Raw genomic sequence first — 22793 nt, 5'->3', positions numbered from 1 at the left:
GAGTCGACAGGGCTTGGATTCAACGGAATTCAGAATGGTGAAAGGGAATCTTATAATAATAATAATAATAAACTTTATTTCAGACTCAAGGTCCAAACAAGGGACAACATTACATAAGAATACATTGCATATTAAAAATCATAAAATACATATAAAATCTTAGTATATCACTTACAAAAGCATCATAATTTATATATATAAAAAAAACACAATACATGAATTAAAATCCAGAATAAAAAAAGAATGATCAATGTCCTACAATGAGACAGCGATACTGTCTGCACAACTGGGATTCGCAGCGTGTAGTGCTAAACCATATGTTTGACAAGGCCACAATAATTACATTTTTAGAGTCATTTATCCTGCAAATGAATTTATACGTATGATTTCTTAGGATAGCTAAGATGATACATGATACCTGTACATGATATCTGTGGTGTGATGGCCAATACGTATGCCTTAGCCAACATAATTTATTCTGAAAATTGACTGATGCTTCTAGTGCCATACTTGAAAGCAGTTTAATGCAGGCAGAGGTTGCACAAGGTTGCACAAACATATATATTTAAATTGGCACCTGTAGATGATGGTGTTCTGTAAATGTATTGCAGCAGATAAATGAGTATTTAGTACCAGTTGGAGTAGATGGGAGCAACACAACAGGATGGCATATGGCATGGAAATATTGAATTGTGGTCCAATATGTGAAAGCATAGACATTCAAGGTGTTTGTTGCTGCACTGTATGTTCTGTATTAAGGAGTAAAGGTCTCAGAAGATCTCCCAGACCCACACCCAAAAGCATCAACCATTCCTCTGCCCACCTGGCTAATTCATCCAGATCCTGCTGCAATCTTTCACAACCATCTTCACTATCTGCAAAACCACTCACTTCTGTATCATCAGCAAACTTGCTAATCTTGCCCTGTTATGTGACGTTTCAGAGTGCTGGAGTAACTCAGCGGGTCGGGTGAATATAGAAGTTGGGAGGTCATGTTGCAGTTGTATAAGAAGTTGGTGAGGCCACATTCAGAGTATTGTGTTCAGTTCTGGGCACCATGTTATAGGAAAGATGTCATCAAACTGGAAAGGGTACAGTGAAGCTATAGGGAGAGGTTGAGTAGGCTGGGACTCTATTTCATGGAGCAAAGGGAGGCTGAGGGGTGATCTAATAGAGGTGTATAAAATCATGATTTGAATAGATATGGTTGAGTCTTTTGCCCAGAGTAAGTGAATCGAGGAGCAGAGGACATAAGTTTAAGGGAAGGGCAAAAGATTTAATAGGAATCTGAGGGGTATGTTTTTCACACAAAGGGTGGTAGGTGTATGGAACAAGCTGCCAGAGGAGGTAGTTGTGACATTTAAGAAACAGTTAGACAGGTACATGGATAGGACAGGTTCGGAGCGATATGGATCAAACGTGGGCAGGTGGGACTAGTGCAGATGGGACATGCAGGGCCGAAGGGCCTGTTTCCACACTGTATCACCCTATGACTCTATCTTTCCCTCTCAAACCCATTCTCCTGCCTTCTCCCCATTACCTCTGACACCCCTATCAATCAAGAATCTATCAATCTCCTGAAAAATGTCCATTGACTTGACCTCCACAGCTGTCTGTGGCAATGAATTCCACAGTTCACCACCCTCTGACTTAAGAAATTCCTGCTCATCTCCTTCCTAAAGGAATGTCTTTTAATTCTGAGGCTGTGGCCACTGGTCCTAGACTCTCCCACCAGTGGAACCATCCTCTCCAAATCCACTCCATCCAGGTTTTTACCAGTCTGGGACAGACGGCAACAGCTTCACACCATTTCCCAAAGCTTGTGTCCTGTCCTGCATCACCCAAGGCAGCAGAGACGTTATAGGAGAGGGCAAGCACTGTAACAAAGTAGCTCACGATGGTTTGGGTAACATTCAGGAATGTCTATGCATGGCACATCATGAATATTACTGAAGAACGGTCTTGACCCAAACTATAATCTACCTTTTCTCCAGAGATGCTGCCTGACCCACTGAGTTACTCCAGCACTCTGTGATATGTCACCTATCCATGTGCTCCACAGATACTGCCTGACTTGCTGAGTTACTCCAGCATTCTGTGAAACGTCGCCTATTCATATTCTCCGCAGATGCTGCCTGACACGCTGAGTTACTCCAGCACTTTGTGACTATTTTCCCTTCACCCATCTGCCCAAGCCCACTCTCCCCCTCCTTTCCTACATTCCTTTCCATCCATAAACCTCTCTCTGCCTTTACATTTCACTCCTCTTTCAAATCTGCTCTACTTATCTACATGCATTTTTCTTCTTCACTTTTTAGTCATAGAATGATGCAGTGTGGAAACAGGCCCTTCAGCCCAACTTGCCCACACGGACCAACATGTCCCATCTACACTAGTCCCACCCGCACGCATTTGGCCCATATCAATCTAAATCTGTTCTATCCGTGTATGTGTCCAAATGTCTCTTAAACATTAGGATAGTCCCAGCCTTAACTACCTCCTCTGGCAGCTCGTTACATACACCCAGCACCCTTTGCGTGAAAAAGCTACCTCAGATTCCTGTTAATTTCTGAAATATTGGTCATAGAATTGGTGCAAAAATGCTCCAAAACAAGGCTCAGAATGCATCAGAGAGCATCTAAAACCCTTGAGCTTCCAGGGTCCTTAAGCGGGCCCTGGACCCTGGCATCAAGGGACTTCACGCTTCGCACTCGTGATGTGTGCAGCACACACATTATTTCACGTTACATTTTTTGTAATCCTTTCATGCCATCCCCCTTTTTGAAAACGGGTACGGGTCTGTACATATGTGATAGCTAATTACAAAGAGCTCTTATTCAAACCTACCAGTCAGCCAGCCAACTAAAAGCTACATTATTTATGCTGTGATAATGCACTACACTTCAGCTCCTTGAAGTAGCTCTTCAAATCAATATGTAGTCTTCTGCATTGAAAGTCAGTGCCAAGGTAGGCAAAGCTTCAGAGAAAACTGGTACTGAAAAAATGCACAGAAGTGATTATATTACTCTAAAGTGTTGAGTTTGCAGTTATTCTTATTTTGATATTTTTATCAAATAGACTTTGTGATTGGCAGTGACAAAGAGATTTGGTGTAGGGTGGTATGTGAATAGGGAATTGGGTTTGCATTTGGTGGTATTGCAATGATGAATCCTTCATAAACATCCAAAGATGCAAGGCGTCATCGAGGCTTAGTCATTCCTTTTTCTTTATTCTCCTCCTCGTGTTCCTTTTCCTGTAATTCATTATGCCACTGGCACTTCACAATAAAAAGGCTGTACATCACCAAGAAAATCATCCTTTAAATTATTCCAGAGTATCTAAGTAAGGAAAAAACTTCGACAAGTCGACTGTCCACTCTGCTACCTAATACGGGCCATTTATCTTTCATTGAACAAATTTTACACATATTTTTTTTCCTCAAAGCCATGAGCCACATTGTCCCTGAATAGTCCTTGACACCTTCAAGCCACTGTGGTTTACTACCTCAAATACAAACATAACCAGTTTATGCAGAACAGTGCGTATTCAGGTATTCAGGATACCTGCATAATTTGCTATCTATAGTTACATTTCATGAACATTGAGAGAATGAAATCTGTTTAGGTTCTGGTGTAAGGCAGAGTGGATATGCAATATGTGTGAAGCGATGTGTATGATCAGTGATATCCTGCACCATGGGGAAGACTGCAACTATTGTAATGCCATTTGATCATTCCGGCAGGTTCTCTCAGTCAAGGGTGAATTAAATATATTTTGCTGTCTTTGAATAGAGAGCGTCAATATCCTATCTTACACAAATGGGAAAACGGGAAATGGTCCAACGCCAACCTGTAAAGAGCCAAACACATTGACGCAGTTATGAGCTTAATTATAATCTTTAATTTTACTCTACTCTAATTGCAGATGTGACTGAATATGGTGTCAGATTTCAATGGGAATGGCCTTATTTAAACATGTACAATTCATATAATGTTTCCCTTACATTGTGATGTATGAGCATTGCATCATACCACTTACTGCAGAGGCAGCTTTTGCTCTACAACTTCCTGCAGATGTAACGTGAAATAATTGTAGGAAGAACAAATACATATAGTGTAGCAACAATGAGAAGAAATTAAAGCCCCTGTCCCACTTTCACGACGTAATTTACGACCTCTGCCGAGTTTGCCCTTGACTCATACTTGCAGCATGGTCGCCAGGAGGTCGTAGTAGGTCGTGATGATAGTCGTAGGCACTCGTGGCATCAAGTAGGTCGCGGCGTTTTTTCTAGCCTGATAAAAATGTCCATGAGTTAAAAAAAAAGGTTGGCATGGAAAAAATCGACCCTTTTTACTCGTAGGTAGGTCGTAGTAGGTCATGATGCTAGTCGTAGGTAATCGGAGGTGGTCGGAGGTGGTCGGAGGTAGTCGAAGGTAATAGCTCCGGGGTGAAAAAAAGGTCAGTAGAAATAAAGGTTATTTAAACAGCAGAACGCCACCTCTGTCTCTCGAAGTCCAGAACAAGGGGTCACAGTTTAAGGATAAAGGGGAAATCTTTTAGGACTGAGATGAGAAAAACATTTTTTACACAGAGAGTGGTGAATCTCAGGAATTCTCTGCCACAGAATGTAGTTCAGGCCAGTTCATTGGCTATATTTAAGAGTGAGTTAGATATGGCCCTTGTGGCTAAAGGGATCAGGGGGTATGGAGAGAAAGCAGGTACAGGATACTGAGTTGGATGATCAGCCATGATCATATTGAATGGCTCGAAGGGCCGAATGGCCTACTCCTGCACCTATTTTCTATGTTTCTATGTTCTATGTTTCCAAGGCATGTTCATTCATAGCTGGAAAGTTTTTTGGAGAGGAGACTTGTGTTTTAGAGATTGCACCAAAAAGGCAGCAGCGCAGGGGGAGGGCACAACCCTAAAACAAAACGGCCATGCAGGTGTTACCCACCCAAGATGAGGAGTGGCAGGAGGTGATGCCACAGGAGTGCAGGAGGAGGTAGCCCTGCATGAGAGACCTTTGGAGGAAGAGACCAGGGTGGTAGTGTATATCCCCACCCACACCCCATCCTTCACTGCCTCATTTGAAGGCAGCAAAGCAGCCCTTTCTCCTGTGTCTCACACAGCATCAGAGACAGATGTCCCATTGAGGGAGGGTGAGGGAGGGCTGAGGAAGGTTATACCCTACACCTTAACCAGGCAGCAGGAGGGGGGGGCTTGAGGAATGGTCCCAGCAGAATGCCATCCTGTACGAAAAGGAAAATGAGGGGTACAGGGACAGAGACAAGAATGGCATGCTTGCCATCCACTGCCCCACATATGTGCTTAAAGTTCCATCTTTTGTCAAAGCCCAGCGCCACTCTCTTCCAGTCATCTGGTGTACTGGGACAGTCCATCACATCATCTCCATTCACCCATTGAGACCTCTTCTTGTGCTTCCTCTTCACCTTTGCTCTTCCCCTGCCTAGCAAAAGGGGTACTGCAAACAGCAGTAAAACGTACATGGTCGAAGCCAGTCTTCAACATAGTTGAAGGAGGTCTTCTTCTTGGTCGTGGGAGGTCCTCAATATAGTCGTGGGGGTCTTCAGCATAGTCGTGGGAGGTCGTACACATAGTCGTAGGAGGTCGTAGGTTACCGCAACCTTGATTTTTTTAGGTCGTTTAAGGTCGTCAGAGGTCGCAAATTAGGTCATGAAAGTGGGATAGACCCTTAACCTATAACTAACATGTAATCAGCCCTCCCCTCGTAAGCTGTGGGCCGAGGAGCTTTTTCGTTCAAGTTTGTGACCAAACTCACGGAACTACCTGAATTTTTAACATATTGTGTAAAAATATTATATAAATCATACCTGAAACGCATCAAGAACTAAATCTGCAATTTTTTAAAAAATATAACAAAAACTGAGTAGTAATTGTCCAATCAACACACATTTGACATTGGTCAATTTGTATCCGACCTCAATCCCGCGATTTGTTTTATGGTCGCTAGGCAGCGAGGATCCTGGGATCATGGCTTCCTCCTCATTACATCAAAACAATAGCAAGGTTTCCAAGGAATAAAGGTAATGCTCACCTTGCTGATTATTTTGTTATCCAATTGATTTATCTTTATAAAGTCAATATGTGAACTGTTAAATAAAAATGATATATAACAAATGTAGAGCTAGGGTTAGGGTCCGGGTCAGTTGGTCGTTCAGTCAGTCTGTCGGTCGGGCTTGTCGGTAGGCCGATGGATGCTGCGGAGGATCGTTCAGGCTGTTGGGCCATCAGGCCGCCGGTGGGTGGTGAGAGTAGCCGGACCACCGGTGGATAGTGAGAGTGGCCGGGCGGCCGGAGGATAGTGAGAGTGGCCGGTAGATGGCGAGGCTGGCCGGGCCGCCGGTGGATAGTGGGAGTGGCCGGACCGCCGGTGGATAGTGGGAGTGGCCGGGCGGCCGGTAGATGGTGAGACTGGCCGGGCCGCCGTTGGATGGTGAGAGTGGCCGTGCCACCGGTGGATGGTGGGAGTGGCCGTGCCGCTGGTGGATAATGAGAATGGTTGGGCCGCCGGTGGGTGGTGAGAGTGGCCGGGCCACCGCTGGATGCTGCGAGGGGTCGGTCAGGATGTCGGTAGGGTGGTGTTGCAGCGAGCGAGCAGGCGGTCTGACTGAGCCGGCGCTATGGTGTTGCTGAAGGCGGCCCGGGCGGCGTGCAGGGCAGTGCTGCTCCCCCCCCCATCATCACCACGATGATCGAGAAGGGCATGCTGGCCGAGGTGGACGCGCTGCGGGGCCACACGTACGGAGCCCGCAGCCAGTCCCAAAACGGCTCCAACTGACATTAAAAAATGTTGAGATTCTCTCTCCTATCAATCATGCCATGAAGACCACGCCCCTTCCGGTGGGAGGGGGAGGGACTATAAAACCCAGAAGTGTTGAGTGCCTCAGTCAGTCTCTGCAAGATGGAGGAGCGAGAGGGTCACGTCTCTCAGTCTGAGCTGTGAATAACACTGAACATGTCGACTAAACTGAGTGCCCTTAATGTGGTTTGAAAATGTAGTTTCAAAATGCAGTTTCAAAATGCAAAAGTTGTTTTTAGTTTGAAAATGCAAAAGTGTTTGTTGGTTTGAAAATGCAAAAGTGTTGCTTGCTTTAAAAATGTTAAAGTGTTGCTTGCTTTGAAAATGCTAAAGCGTTGGTTGCTTGCTTGAAAATGCTAAAGCGTTGCTTGCTTGCTTTGCTTGCGCCCCCAACCCCAACATATAGTCCATTGATTGGCTCTGGGGAGCACCAATGCTGCTCCCCCACCCACGTGGGGCCGATTGATTGCCTCCAGGGAATGCCGACTGAGGGAAGGGGAAAGGAAAGGGAGGGAAACATGAGGGAGGGAGTGGGGAGCAGAGGAGAAATGTTATTTAAACATTGTGTTTAGTGGGGGAGTGCGTTAGGTGAGAAGTGGGGGAGAAGGGAGATAGATGGAGAGGATGGGGGATAGGGAGGGGAAAGGGGTTATGGAGGGAGGGAGTGACTGAGTATAGGGAGAAGGAGAGGGAGGGAGGAAGTGGGGGAGGAGAGGAGGAGAGGGGAAAGAAGAGGGAGGGGGAGGGAGTGCTGGGGGTTGAGGGGAAATGAGCCGTGCCTGCGCAGTTGAAGGCTATGGGTGAATGATGTAATATTGTGTTGGGGGAACGGGTGAGTGGTGGGATATTGAGTTGGGGGAACGGGGACCAACGGGTCCTACTTGGTCTAGTATCTATCTTTCTTTATTATATATATAAAACTCAAATCAGTCCGCCTGCCGCCGTACGGCGTCCGCCGCGTTTCTTCCTTTGACGCTCCGCAACTCCGAAACCGGACGCGGGATCGCCGCCGTCTTTTCCATTTCGGTAGAGATTTTGCTTTTCTTTCTAAGTATCCGCTCCTCGTTACATTTCGTCGTGTTTAAGTACGCTTTTTTAATCAAATCCTACCCCACCCCCCTCCACCACCTCAATATTTCAAAAAAAAACTGGATTCTAACCCACACAAGCAGCCCCCTGTGAACGTTCCATCGTGTGATGTCACAATGCCCGATGCTCACAGATGGCCAATCGGAATGGATTCATTTACATATGCCTTTGCAGGAGCCACAGCCCCGGTGAACATTCCATCGTGTGATGTCACAATGCCCAATGCTCAAATACATTGTTGCCATAGAGAACGCTCAGTGATTATTCAAATTCTTCACTAACTGTCATTTCTGATTTTGCTTGTGAAGTGAAAAGTCCTGAATTGCATTTGTCTGATGCAGGAAGATTGTTCCAGATGTTGGGGAAGTCCAGGACACGCGGGACACAGTTTAAGGATAAAGGGGAAATCCTTTAGTACTGAGATGAGGGAAACATTTTTCACACAGATAGTGGTGAGTCTCTGGAACTCTCTGCCACAGAAGGTAGTGGAGGCCAGTTCATTGGCTATATTTAAGAGGGAGTTAGATGTGGCCCTTGTGGCTAAGGGGATCAGGGGGTATGGAGAGGGGGGGAGCTGTGAGGGGGATGCTAGGAGACTGCAAGGTGACTTGGATAGGCTGGGTGAGTGGGCAAATGTTTGGCAGATGCAGTATAATGTGGATAAATGTGAGGTTATCCATTTTGGTGGCAAAAACAGGAAAGCAGACTATTATCTAAATGGTGGCCGATTGGGAAAGGGGGAGATGCAGCGAGACCTGGGTGTCATGGTACACCAGTCATTGAAGGTAGGCATGCAGGTGCAGCAGGCAGTGAAGAAAGCGAATGGTATGTTAGCATTCATTGCAAAAGGATTTGAGTATAGGAGCAGGGAGGTTCTACTGCAGTTGTGCAGGGTCTTGGTGAGACCACACCTGGAGTATTGCGTACAGTTTTGGTCTCCAAATCTGAGGAAGGACATTATTGCCATTGAGGGAGTGCAGAGACGGTTCACCAGACTGATTCCTGGGATGACAGGACTGTCTTATGAAGAAAGACTGGATAGACTTGGTTTATACTCTCTAGAATTTAGGAGACTGAGAGGGGATCTTATAGAAACTTACAAAATTCTTAAGGGGTTGGACAGGCTAGATGTAGGAAGATTGTTCCCGATGTTGAGGAAGTCCAGGACAAGGGGTCATAGTTTAAGGATAAGGGGGAAATCTTTTGTGACCGAGATGAGAAGAACTTTTTTCACACAGAGAGTGGTGAATCTCTGGAACTGTCTGCCACAGAGGGTAGTCGAGGCCAGTTCATTGGCTATATTTAAGAGGGAGTTAGATGTGGCCCTTGTGGCTAAGGGGATCAGGGGGTATGGAGAGAAGGCAGGTACAGGATACTGAGTTGGATGATCAGCCATGATCATATTGAATGGCGGTGCAGGCTCGAAGGGCCGAATGGCCTACTCCTGCACCTAATTTCTATGTTTCTATCAGCCGTGATCATATTGAATGGAGAATGGTGCAGGCTCGAAGGGCCGAATGGCCTACTACTGCACTTAATTTCTATGTTTCTATGTGTCCCTCTCCTCTCCCTCTGCCACCCATCTCTCTCCCCCACCCCCTTCCCTCTCTACCACCACCCCACCCTCTCTACCACCACCCCCTTCCTCCTACACCTCTGTCCCTCTTCTCCCACTCCCGCTACCCCTCTACCCCTCTCCCTCCCTCCCCACTCTTCCACTTCTCTCCCACTCTCTCCTCCCCCCCACTCCTCACCCCTCTCCCATCCCTCTCTCCCCCCCCCACCCCCTTCCCTCTCTACCACACACCCTACCTTCTCTCCCCCCCACACCCCTTCCCCCTATCCCTCTGTCCCTCTTCCATCACTCCCCCCTACCCCTCTCCTCCTCCCTCCCCACTCTTTCCCCTCTTTCCCCTCTTTCCCCCCCACCCCCTCCCCCCCCCATCCCCCCTCCCCCAAAGCTCTCTCCCCATCCCGCACCCCCTACCCCCGCTCTCCTTTCCCTCCCAAATCTATCCCGTTTCCTCCTCCTCCCTCCCCTCTTCTCACCCCCCCCCCCCAAACGCCGTTGGGGAAATACACCATAGAGGGAGTACAGAGAAGGTTCAACAGACTGATTCCTGGGATGTCAGGACTTTCAAATGAACTGGATAGACTTGGCTTGTACTCGCTATATTTTAGAAGATTGAGGGGGGATCTTATAGAAACTTACAAAATTCTTAAGGGGTTGGACAGGCTAGATGCAGGAAGATTGTTCCAGATGTTGGGGAAGTCCAGAACAGGGGGTCACAGTTTAAGGATAAGGGGGAAATCCTTTATGACCGAGATGAGAAAAACATTTGTCACACAGAGAGTGGTGAATCTCTGGAATTCTCTGCCACAGAAGGTAGTTGAGGCCAGTTCATTGGCTATATTTAAGAGGGAGTTAGATGTGGCCCTTGTGGCTAAAGGGATCAGGGGGTATGGAGAGAAGGCAGGTACAGGATACTGAGTTGGATGATCATCCTTGATCATATTGAATGGTGGTGCAGGCTCGAAGGGCCGAATGGCCTACTACTGCACTTAATTTCTATGTTTCCCTCTCTTCACCCCTCTCCCTCTCCTCCCTCTCCCCTCCTCACTCTCCTCACCCCCCTTCCTCTCTCCCTCACCCCCCTTCCCTCTCTACCCCACCCCTTCCCCCCTTCCCCTCTCTCCACCCGCCCCCTTCCCCCTACCCCTCTCCTCCTCCCTCTCTCCTCCCCACTCTTTCCCCCTCTCTCCCTCCACCCTCTCCCCCCTCCTCCCCACCCTCCCCATTCACCCCTCCCCCACATCTCTCTCCCCATCCCCCTCTCTCACCCCCTACCCCGCTCTCCTTTCCCTCCCAAATCTGTCCCTGTTTCCTCCTCCTCCTCCTCCCCTCCCTCCCCTCTTCTCACCCCCCCCCCCCCCCCCCCCCCTCCCCCCACCTGTGAGTTTGGGTGGTGGTTAATTTGAGTGTGATGCCGCAGCCCCTACTCCCCCTCCCCCCCCCCCCCCCCCCCCCCCCCCCCCCCCCCCCCCCCCCCCCCCCCCCCCCCCCCCCCCCCAAACGCTGTTGGGGAAACAGACCCAACGGGTCTGCACTTGGTCTAGTTATAATATAAAACTCTGATCTTGGATGTAGATGTATTTGTGTGTGTGTGTGTATTTGTGTGTTTTTCTGTGATTCACATCTCGAACACTTGACGCACTAATGGTGAATTTTTTACATATTCCGGTAGAGATTTACCTGATGATCTCAAAAATCGCCTCATCTGAATATTTGATTCATTATTTCCCGAGTTTTTTATTAAAATTGTTCACCAATCAGATCTTTTTAAAATCTAACGAGCTGAAGCGAGCTGGATGACATCACAATGCCTCTGCTCCTCGTGGCCAACTGTGCAGAATTTTTAATGCGCAGCCTGCTGGGCACTGTTTTCCACGAGCTGTGATTTACATGGCACAGCCGCCCCCCCCGCCCCCAGTGCTCTGGATTGAAGCCGCTAAACACGCGCGCAAGTCGTGCTGCGCGCTCCGCTGGGCTCCTTGAAGTTCTACAACATGGTGGTGGCAGTCGTTATCGCGGATGCGGGGAAGCGCGGTGGAAAAGTAGCTGTGGCGGCCTTCACAGGGGATGACCTTCTCTCTGTCTCCCCCGCCCGATCGTATGTCATGCTGGTGGGTGAGCTTCCCCTTGCGGAAACCACAATCGGCCGGCCCTCCGCTGCTGTTGACCGTCCACAGATCGCTTTGTGCCTCGCTCTGGTCCATGCCGGCCACTGCCTAGCTTGGGCCTGGCGGGGAGTCTTCTGCTCTACCCCCTCTCCCTCTCTCTCTCTACCCCCTCCCCGGGTAGAGAAAGAGAGAGTGGGGAGACGGGTGGTGGAGGGAGGGGGGTGAGAGGAGGGGGAGGAGAGAGGGGAGGAGGGGGGAGAGGAGTGGGGGCCCTCTCTCTTCCCTCTCTGCCCCCTTCCCTCTCTGCCCCCCCCCCCCTTCTCTCTACCCCTCCCTCCCACTCTACCCCCCTCTCTGCCCCACCTCTAGGGAGTGGTGAATATTGGGACCCATGGGTGAGTGGTGGAGTATTGTGTTCGGGAACCAGCCCTCCCCTGTGACGACGCGCCCCCCCCCCTCCCAACCCCTCAATCTCTACCCCCCTCCCTCTCCCTCTCTACCCCTCTCCCCCCTCCCTCTCCACCTCCCCTCCTCTAGCCGTGCCTGCGCAGTTGGGGATTATGCGTGAGTGGATAGGGCGGGGGATGGGGTAAAAGGAGCGAATGAATAATATTAATATAATATCTGGTGGGGATTAGTGTGTGTGTGGGGGGGTGGTTAGTGTGTGTGTGACGCCGAAGGCTTTCGCCTTCTATGTGTATGTGATGCCGAAGGCCGCTTCGGGTCCCCCTTCTAGTATATTACTAAAACTCTCATCTTGTTTGTGATTCTGTCTGTGCCGATGTGCTCCTGGCACAATGGGATCCCAAATCTCATTTGCATAAAAAAAAAAAATCACGATTAAACAATTAAATAAACGTTTTAATCAAAATCGTCCATTTTCATTAACAGCTAACATTGTGTTTAGATTATTTTAAAGAAAAATCGCGATTTTCATTGTGGGGGGTGTGGGATAGGGGGGAGGTGAGGAGTAGCGGAGCTGGGGGATAGAGGGAGTGTAGTATTGGGAGTGGTATAGGGGTAAGTGGGGGAGGTGAGGAGGAAGAGTGTGGGAGGAGGGGGGATAAAGGTAGAGGAGGGAGGAGTGGGGGGGAGGTAGGGAGTGGGGTATACAGGGAGTGGAGGGCAGTGGGGCGGGCGAGGAGGGAGAATGGCAGAGTGGGATAGGGGGAAGGTGAGGAGTGGGGGAGAAAGGAGATAGAGGGAGAGGAGGGGGGAGTAGGGAGGGGAGAGTGGTTATGCAGGGAGGATAGGAGTGACTGAGGGTAGTGGAAAGGCGAGGGAGGGAGAGGTGAGGGAAGCAGTGGGGAAGGGGAGGATGAGAGTGGAAAGAGGAGGGAGGGTGATGAGGAGGGGGAGGGAGTGCTGGGGATGAGGGGGAATAGAGGAGGATAGGGGTAGGAAAAGGGGATGGTGAGGCGCAGTTGCGGGAGGGTTGCCATGCCTCGTGTCACAACGAGGATCTCTGGCGTTACAAATGTCAAAGTTTGTTTTTTAAAAGCAGACAACAACAAACTGGTTATAGGTAAACCAAGCCGATCTTTAATCAATTCATCAGATGGGAGTGGCAAGTTCTACATTGGACACAAATGTTGCTCAGTGCATCTCGGGCTACACTCACAGAACAAAGGAAATTTTGTACAATTATATATTTTTCGTATCAGTAATACACTCCTACCAAGCCTGAATATGGCATGATTGAAAGATTCTATTGCCTTTCAGAATATAGGAAAAGCTGGGTCAAAATCAAGCTAATCCAATAACAAGTTATTGCTTATCTCTGGAGCGTCAGCTATTTTTAAATCTTGGCTTCTTAATGGCCTTGAAAGAAGCACATGTTATTACGCAGGTTTCCATCTAAATGTCTTTATTAAAAAGACAACCTGTCCTCCATATTGTGTTCCTTGGTACAGAGCCATTCTTTTGTTCTACTAGACCATGCTTTTGTAGAAGAACGACTCCTTTTTTAAAAACTATATTAGATTTGACTATTAGCTCTTTCATAACGGGAACCCCTCTGCCCTGCCTGCGCAGTTGAGGGCTACGAGTCAGTGGTGGAATATTGTCTTGGGGAACGGGGCCCAATTGGTCCACACCTGGTCTAGTTCAAAATAAAGTTGATTAGGTAATTCTTTATCAATATTTTTCTTATTTCATTAAATTTTAATGTCAGGCCTATAAATAATTTTAGAAATCTGTACAACTTGGTTTTTGCACAACTCAGTAAAATGAACAGTAGTAAAACAAATGAAACTGTCAATTTATGTTATTTTATGAACACTATTTTTTGGATACTATTTTGTCTATAGATTGCTACATTGGTCATTGGTATCACACTAGCAGTAGAAATCTACACCCAATTCATGCTACTGATAACTAAACTTTAAAGGAAAACTGATATAGAAACCAAATGACTTTGAGTCCAATTGCTCTTCATCTGCAGAATTTGAGTCGGTGTTGATTCATGCCCAGTCTCTTTGCCTTGACCTATTACACCTCACTTTATCAAGCTTTGCAGTAAAGATTCTGATGTGTCTGGCCCTTTCCTGTATCTTACTCATCCAGGGGGATCCCCTGTTCATTCAGCGCTGCATGCATGACAAAGCAATCCTGGCAGTTTGTGGATCAGTGCCAGCATAGGTCAACTGATACGCAATGAAGAGCAAATAACATATTCCCAATGGCATGTTAAGGAACCAATGAGCAGGTGGTCAGAGGAATGCCAACTTGGAAGTAATTCAGTCATTCGGCACATCTTCTGAGGGAAAAAAACATAAGACAGTTACAATTTTGGACCAGAATATACGATCCACCAACCAGTAGACCGTTACAATTCTGTCTACTGGTTGGTGGATCGTATATTCTGGTCCAAAATTGTCACTACAGTGTGAAAATTACTCATTTGTTAATTGAGGGATATTAATTGACATTTGGATCCTTCCACAGATACCAAATCACTTCATGTGGATCATATTTTTCCATGGCTTCTTTCACTCAACTTTGAACCTTCTTGCTGAGCTGATGCGATTTGGAGATCGGAGGTTTTATCGAGATTGGTGGTGGGTGTCTAGTCACACAAAAACATCCTATGTGAAGAGGAATTACCAAATACTGTTTAAATTGAAGAAAATGTTTACCTTTGGCATTTCAGAATGCGATTAGGTGGTTTTGGAAAAGTTTCTATATTAACTGGTAACCTTTTGTGGGCCATTTTCTCAGATTGCATTTGAAGCATTCAATTGATTTGAATATTTAATTGCCACATGTGACAAGTCACAGTGAAATTATTTGCTTGTATACTGAAGGTATGCAAATAGTCACTATAGAACGGATGCTGACAAAGTTATCCCACGCCAGGTCCATCCTTGTTTCCCCCACCCCCCCCTTCTCTCCTCACGGCAGTTCCCCACGCCGGGTTCTCCTTTGTTCTTCCCGATCCCTCTGACATCCATTTTCAGCACAAAGTCAAAAACTATTGCAGAAAGTGAGAACGGAGTAGAAAATCAACATAAATATTAGTCACTAATTAATAAATGAGACTTAATTCTTTAGACTTAAATTGTTACTTAAGAATTGTTGAATTTCCTGAAAATGGGTATGGGGAATTCTGATTCACCTGTTCATTATGTTTCAGGCAGTGGGTTTCATTGGAAGCCTGGTGTCATAAATGGCCATCACTGCTTAACAGCAGTCTGATTTCTTGAATAGGAGGTGCATTATGTTTGTAGGACCCATTTTAAAAGTAAATATGTGCTTTGAAACTTTTAACAATGGTTGCAGATACAAGTGAGTGTTTTTTGATAATTAGTCCAAGACATGATGAGTTAGATATTAAAGCCACAGAAGGAAAGAAGAGCCTTCAGATATGTGCCCATGAGAGCGAGCATAAGTTGCTGCCGATGTTAATGACAGGTGATATTTCAAGAAATGAAAAGCAATCCATGAAAAGGATTCCATAAAATATGAGTTGGTAATATTAGTCAGCAAATGCTGCATCTCTACTGAATGCATTACAATATTTATCTAATGCTCAATCCATTGCACTCAATTACTCTCTTTGAAGAATCTATCAATTAGTACAACCATTTTGAGGTCTTTCCTCACCATTACACAATTATGTGGGAGAGCTCCATGGTAACAACTCGCATGCAAATACAATGATGAATTCACACAAAATATATTCACAGAACTTTTATTGGCACAAAATCAAATTTCCATGCATTTTGTAATAGAAAATAGGTGCAGGAGGCCATTTGGCCCTTCGAGCCAGCACCGCCATTCATTGGCGATCATGGCTGATCACCCATAATCAGTAACCAGTGCCTGCCTTCTCCGACATATTCCTTGATTCTGATAGCCCCTTGAGCTCTATCTAACTATCTTTTAAATTCATCCAGTGAATTGGCCTTTACTGCCTTCTGTGGCAGAATTCCACAAATTCACAACTCTCTGGGTGAAAATGTTTTTTCTCATCTCAGTTTTAAATGGGCTCCCCTTTATTCTTAGGGGAGTAACGTATTGTATAGGACAGGCACTGGCACATGATTCCTCCCTTGGTGAAGAAAATGCAAATCATGATGAGAACACGTACCACTGAGGCTGCTGGTTGGGATTATGTTCAATGATGGGTTTTCTGCATCTCTTCCCTTTTCACTCAGAATCTTCTGATTCAGCTTGCGGAGGGTATAAGTACACACTTACCAATTCCCTCCTCTAGACATTCAGCCTTAGTTTCGTTTTCATTTTTCTGCCAAAGTACTGGAATCTTCACAGCTATAAAGTGAGAAAATGGAAGATGAAGCAACATTATGTCCTGATCTTATATTTGGAGAAATCAGCACTGAGATTGATATCTCATAATGCAGAGCCTGGTAGAGGAGCGGTCTGAATACAATGAGGCAACATTTAGTTTACAGAGTAAAAACATAGTGTGCTGGAGACCGAGATTGCGCATGTTCTTTTGCACAGAATTATGTTCTTGGGGGAAATAACAGAAATCCAACCTGCCAGAAATCCAACACATAAATTCAAGGAGCATAGTGGAGTCTGGTGTCAACATTGGAAAATGACTTTGCACACAAATTTGGCCACTAACCTTTAAAATAATCATATGTGTGGTGATTTCCATTTGCACAGCTGTGGTACTCAACGGGGGGAGGGTCTAGTGGCCAATACCAAAGCTTTCATTGCAACACACACACCAAAGGCCTAATTGATGCAGGGGAATCTCTCTTGTGATTCTGGATACATTTCAAATAAAATTCCAGGGGTTCATATCAGTCCATCTAACTGAACTCTAGCTATCAGTAGAATTGCTGAAGTACCATCCAGATAATGCCAGTTGTTCCGTAGAGCATGATGCTTATGTCCATTCCTGTCAGTCACCAGTAGTCTAGCTGTTGCCTATCAGCCAACCAGCCCTGACCATTTCAGCCCAAACAGATTGCAATTTGAGGCCGTCTACCCCAAGCCCAGCAGCTCAGCCTCCTCTCATCTCTCTTGCAGAGAGGCTTAGAATCACAGTCATAGAGCGATACGCTGTGGAAACAGGCCCTTTGGCTCAACTTGCCCACACCGGTCAACATGTCCAAGCTACATTAGTCCCATCTGCCTACATTTGGTCCATATCCATGTACCTGTCTAACTGTTTATTAAACGTTGGGATAGTTCCTCCTCAACTACCTCCTCTGACACCTTGTTCCATACACCCACCACCCTTTGTATGGAAAAAGTCACCCCTAAGATCCCTATTAAATATTTTCCCTTTCACCTTAAACCTATGTTCTCTGGTCGTCGATTCACCTACTGTGGGCAAGAGACTGTGCATCTCCCCGATCTATTCCTCTCATGATTTTATATCCCACTTAAAGATCACCCCTCATCCTCTTGTGCTCCAAGGAGTATAGTCCCTATAGCTCAAACCTTCTACCCCTGGCAACATCCTCGTAAATTTTCTCTGTACCCTTCCAGCTTGACAACAACTTTCTAATGACATGGTGCCCAGAACTGAACACAATACTATAAATGCAGCCTCACCAATCTATGCGTTCCCTTTTTCTTGTTATCTCCCTCCAGCTACTCTCATCTGGCAGCACAACCCCCATCTTACTTGTTCTCCATAATCCAATCCTATTCTCAAATTTCTCAGCCTAGGAATCTCAAATTTAGCTGCTGATCCTGTCTCAATCCAGTATACTTAAAAGGTGGAAGTAGGTTTTCCATATAGTGTTTTTCTCTGCTTTATGTATTGTATTACGTTCTTGTGTGCGACTCCATCATGCCCCAATATCATTTACTCAACTGTCATTTGTAATAGCTGCATTTGTAATATCTATCATCCACCATAATGAGAAGTACATATTATTCAACCCAGGCTAAGAAAAATGCATTTCATTTGAAAAGAGGCATTGATCTTTAGAAAATCACACCCTGGTGATATACCTGAAAATATATTGCTGTATGATGTGGGTTTACTCAACAGATTATTGTTGGATGTCCTTAATTTATTTTTCACTTCCTATGGTCAATATATGATTTTCTGAAATGTACTATTATCTTACTGTAACCTCAATGTCTTTGTGAATAGTAACAGAAATTCTCCTCAAGTCAAGGTAAAATTGAAGCTTTCAAAACTTTTATATTCTGTGCAGGAACTCAGAGACTCTCATTTACTTCTGGTCAAATTCAAATATTATTTTTCACACCTGGTGCATGAGGTAAGATTTAAAACTGAATTTTGTTAGCTATAGTTTCAACTTATCTGAACGTCACTGTCAGTCTGAGCTCTCATCTATGAAATTTTGATTGCAGAAATAAGAATTATACTTTATTTTATCTCATCCAAAATGGTTGTCCAAAATGTATACATGCAATGAATTGCTTTCAAAGTGCAATCTTAGTATTTAAAGGAGTAATAGAATGAACAAATTTCTGTGCAGCAAGATCCCTTAAGCAGAAAAGTTTCAGGTGACCTTATAAAAAAAAAAATTTAAACTAGTTCCTCAGTAGAACTCTCTTTTAACACCATAAAGATCCATGCATCCTAGTTTAATAACTTATCTAAGATTTCCAGGCCAAGTTTTTGGCTTGCCCGATCTATTTTCTTCATTGATTGGGGTTTAATTTCCTCTCTTATGTTATATCTCCCTTAAAATGTACTAATGAATGGAATAATAAATAAATGTACTAATAAATGTAAAATTACTAAATGTACTAATACTGAGGCACTGGTCAGACCACATTTGGAGCATTATGAGTCTTTGGAGTTTTGAGCCCAAAATGGGAGGATATGCTAGCATTAGAGAGGGTCCAGAGGAGGTTTACGAGAATGATCTCAGGGATGATTACATGTAGGTTAACATATGATGAGCGTTTGACTACTCTGGGCCTGTACTCGCTGAAGTTTAGAAGGATGTTGAGGAACCTCATTGAAACTTGTCGAACAATGAAAGGCCTGGGTAGAGTGGATGTAGAGAGGATGTTTCCACTAGTGGGAGAGTCTAGGGTCTAGGACCTGAGGCCATAGGCTCAGAATAAAAGGATGGATGTCAGGGGTTATGGGGAGAAGGCAGGAGAATGGGGTTGAGAGGGAAAAATAGATCAGCCATCATTGAATGGCGGAGTAGACTTGATGGGCCGAATTGCCTAATTCTGATCCTATAATTTATGAACATAATAATACAAATTCTAGTGGAAATACAGTCTTAAGACATAATGGTCGTTACTGGGGAAGAAGCAATAAATTTGTATGGTGGAATTCCTTTTTATTATGGCTGTCTATATAAGTAACAACATTATTTCCCCAAATACACATCTACGTTTTGGCAAAATTCAGTATTAAATCTTACCTCATGCACCATTTTCCTATATTGAAATGGCCTGTCACCACTACATTTAAATTTAATCCTAGATTACCTGCTTATATAGAGTTAGAATAGAGTTTAGCAAGTACAACCTTTTTTTCAAAGGCATTTAGTGATATCTCAGAGCACTAAGCCAAATTATACACGTGCATTTGTGTAAATAATGTTACTTGTATAGACAGGCATAATGAGAAAGAAGTTTACCATACAACTTTATTGCTTCTTCCCGAGTAACGATAATTATGTCTTAACATTACTACGAGAATTTGTATTATTCGTTTAAGGAAGATATGACATAAGGGAGCCCCAATCAATGGAGGAGATCAATGGGGTGATCCAACAATTTTGACAAGATGTCTCAGAGGAGAGGAACGTTGAATAGGTAAGGCAGCGGCAGGCATGGAAATCGCTATCAAAATATGGTAGGGACAGAACTTATTGGCGGCCGCGCACGCATGCACGCACACACGCGCGCACACACACACACACACGCACGCACGCGAGTCCCACCTCCCCACAGACCCCCAAAGCACAGCAATGTTTTTCAGATACTTTTCCAGTCCCTTTTTGGATACAACAATTGAATCCATCTTCAATATTGTTCCAGCTTCACTATTATTCCAGATCGTAACTACTTGCAACCAAAATAAATTTACCCTCATGTCATTTTTGGTTTATGTACCAATGACATTCATTCCGTGTACCCTAGTTCTTGATATTCTGTGCAATTTTACAATGCAATCGACACTTTTTATATAGGGTTTGTGTAATTTACAATGCTCTCACTTTCCCCTTTATATAGGGTTTTAGGCATTTTCTTTATTTTTTAGTTCTAGAGAAGTATATGTTTTTATAGATTATGTGTCTTCTGTGTGTCTTTTTAACTTGACTTGACTCTCTGAACAACCGCACAAGAGTTCCTATGTGTGTAAGCACAAATGGCAAATTAAGTTTTTGACCTTTGACCTTGACCTTCATGTTAATGGGAAAACCTTATCACTACCTAATCTTTTATAGCTTGAAATACATCTATAAGGTTTCCAGACAACTCCTCTGACTTATAGAGAACAGCCAATCTCAACAGACAATCAACTTAAGTAAATTATTTCATATTTGACTTAATCTTTCATAAATATTTCATATTTGAAATAATTTTGGTAAAACTCTTCTGTATCCATATTAAATATTGTGTAGTGCCCAAACTAAACACTATATTGCAGTTGAGGAAGAACCAGTGTTGTATAAAGCTTCATTACAACTTTGACACAAAAGGAACTGCAGATGCTGGAATTTTGTGTAGAACACAAAGTGCTGACGTAACTAATAAACGTTGGGATGATTGACTTCTGTCCTATAACCATTCTGATTCTTTTGATCTTCAGAAAAAGTAGCCTTTTTCTTCAGAGAATGCCTGTTTCTTGCCTGAAACTAACCCCAGAGTTTTTAGCAATTTCTTTCCTATATAGCTCTTTACTCTGCCTGTGCTTAGTTTCTTCTCGAGCCACAGAGTTGGACTGACGGGAAGCAATCCCGTCAGTCCAACTTTTCCATGCCGACCAAGATGCCCAATCTAAGCAAGTCCCATTTTCTTGCATTTGGCACATATTCATAGAAAATAGGTGCAGGAGGAGGTCATTTGGCCCTTCGAACCAGCACCGCCATTCATTGTGATCATGGCTGATTGTCCCCAATCAATAACCCGTGCCTGCCTTCTCCCCATATCCCTTGATTCCACTAGCCCCTAGAGCTCTATCAAACTCTCTCTTAAATCCATCTAGTGATTTGGCCTCCACTGCCCTCTGTGGCAGGGAATTCCACAACTTCACAACTCTCTGGGTGAAAATGTTTTTTTCTCACCTCAGTCTTAAATGGCCTTCCCTTTATTCAAAGACTGTGGCCCCTGGTTCTGGACTCGCCCAACATTGGGAACATTTTTCCTGCATCTAGCTTGTCCAGTTCTTTTATAATTTTATATGTTTCTATAAGATCTCCCCTCATCCTTCTAAACTCAAGTGAATACAAGCCTAGTCTTTTCAATCTTTATTATTATTTTTATTATTATTATTAATCAATGATTATTATTTTTGTTATTCAACAGACATATTTATAGACCACTGGTTGAGAATGGTTATTCAAAATGGGAAGGACAAGCCTCAGTATTCCTAATATCAACATTATACCACGAGGTAAATGAAAACAGTTGCACAGGGTTAGTGAAGGGGCATAAAATGTTTTGGCCATCTTTCTTTTGATCCATTCTTGGCCTCTAATAAACTGTCCTTCCAATTTATCCACTAGGAATGGATTATAAAATTACCAGGTGACTTGTGAGGCTTTATCTTCCTAGTGCCAACATTAGTAGTCCTGCACAAATAACACCTAGAAAGAACAAAGTGTTGGCATTTACATCGCACCATTCGAGATCTCAGGATGTGCCAAGGTACTTCTCAATCAATGAAGTACTTTTGATATAGCTCCTGTTTAGTATAGAAAACATGGCAACCAAGTTGTCTTTAGGAAACTCCTGTTAATGACTGGAGATATTGACCATATAAACAGTCAAAGAGCTATACAACACGCAAACAGGCCATTTGGTCCAACTCCTCCAAGCCAACCAAGTTGCCTAAATGAACAAGTCTCGCTTACCTTGCCTGACCCCTATCCTTCTTACTATTTCCTATCAAGTTCTTATCGTTGATTCAAATACCTCTGTTTGTGGCACCACAATTTCTTCTCTATCTTTCCACAATGTCCCACGATACACTTGATCCCATTTGTATCTGGAAAGTTAAAATTTCCCACAGTTACCAACACTTTTCTTGCAGCTATTTGCGATCTCCCTAATATTAATTTTTCTAATTCCTACTGACTGTTGGAGGCCTTTAGTACAATCCCATTAGAGTGAACATCCTATTCTTATTTCTTAATTGCACGCACATAGCCTCACTGGATGATCCCTCCGAATGTTAAACAACATTCGTGCTTTTCTGTAAAATATTACAGCAAATTTTAAATATTAACCTGAGAGCAGAACATTACAGTACGATTGTTACACCTAAGGTACTGGAAGAGAGAAGGTGGAAGACAGTGAGAAAGGGAGGGAAGCATGGAATGCCAACGTCCCCGGGTGGTGTACCTCTTGTAAACAGGTTCACCCGCTTAGAAGCTGTTGGGACAGAAGACGTGTTTACACTGAGCGGCGGACTGGCTTGCGATGCGAATAGGGCTGTTGAGCCAAAACCAAAAAGGCCTAAGGCAGGCAAGGCCATTGTAGATGGAGACTCCATTGTGAGAGGTACGGACAGGGGTTTCTGCGG

The 22793-nt window shown here is 44.6% G+C and overlaps 1 protein-coding gene across 1 annotated transcript in view; it reads left to right on the top strand.

Annotated features, from left to right (window-relative positions):
- The window catches only part of LOC129705196 (diacylglycerol O-acyltransferase 1-like), an 83405-nt gene that overhangs the window by 51834 nt on the left and 8778 nt on the right, over positions 1-22793 (top strand). The window contains exons 13-15 of the mRNA XM_055648657.1: positions 14561-14673; positions 18265-18330; positions 21575-21662. Coding sequence (XP_055504632.1) covers positions 14561-14673; positions 18265-18330; positions 21575-21662 — 267 coding nt within the window. The remainder of the gene's footprint in view (positions 1-14560; positions 14674-18264; positions 18331-21574; positions 21663-22793) is intronic.

The sequence above is a fragment of the Leucoraja erinacea genome, chromosome 17 (genome assembly GCF_028641065.1).
Source record: "Leucoraja erinacea ecotype New England chromosome 17, Leri_hhj_1, whole genome shotgun sequence".
Taxonomy (NCBI): domain Eukaryota; kingdom Metazoa; phylum Chordata; class Chondrichthyes; order Rajiformes; family Rajidae; genus Leucoraja; species Leucoraja erinaceus.
Note: the sequence above shows the minus strand (reverse complement) of the source record. Positions and strands in the feature narration are given on the sequence as shown.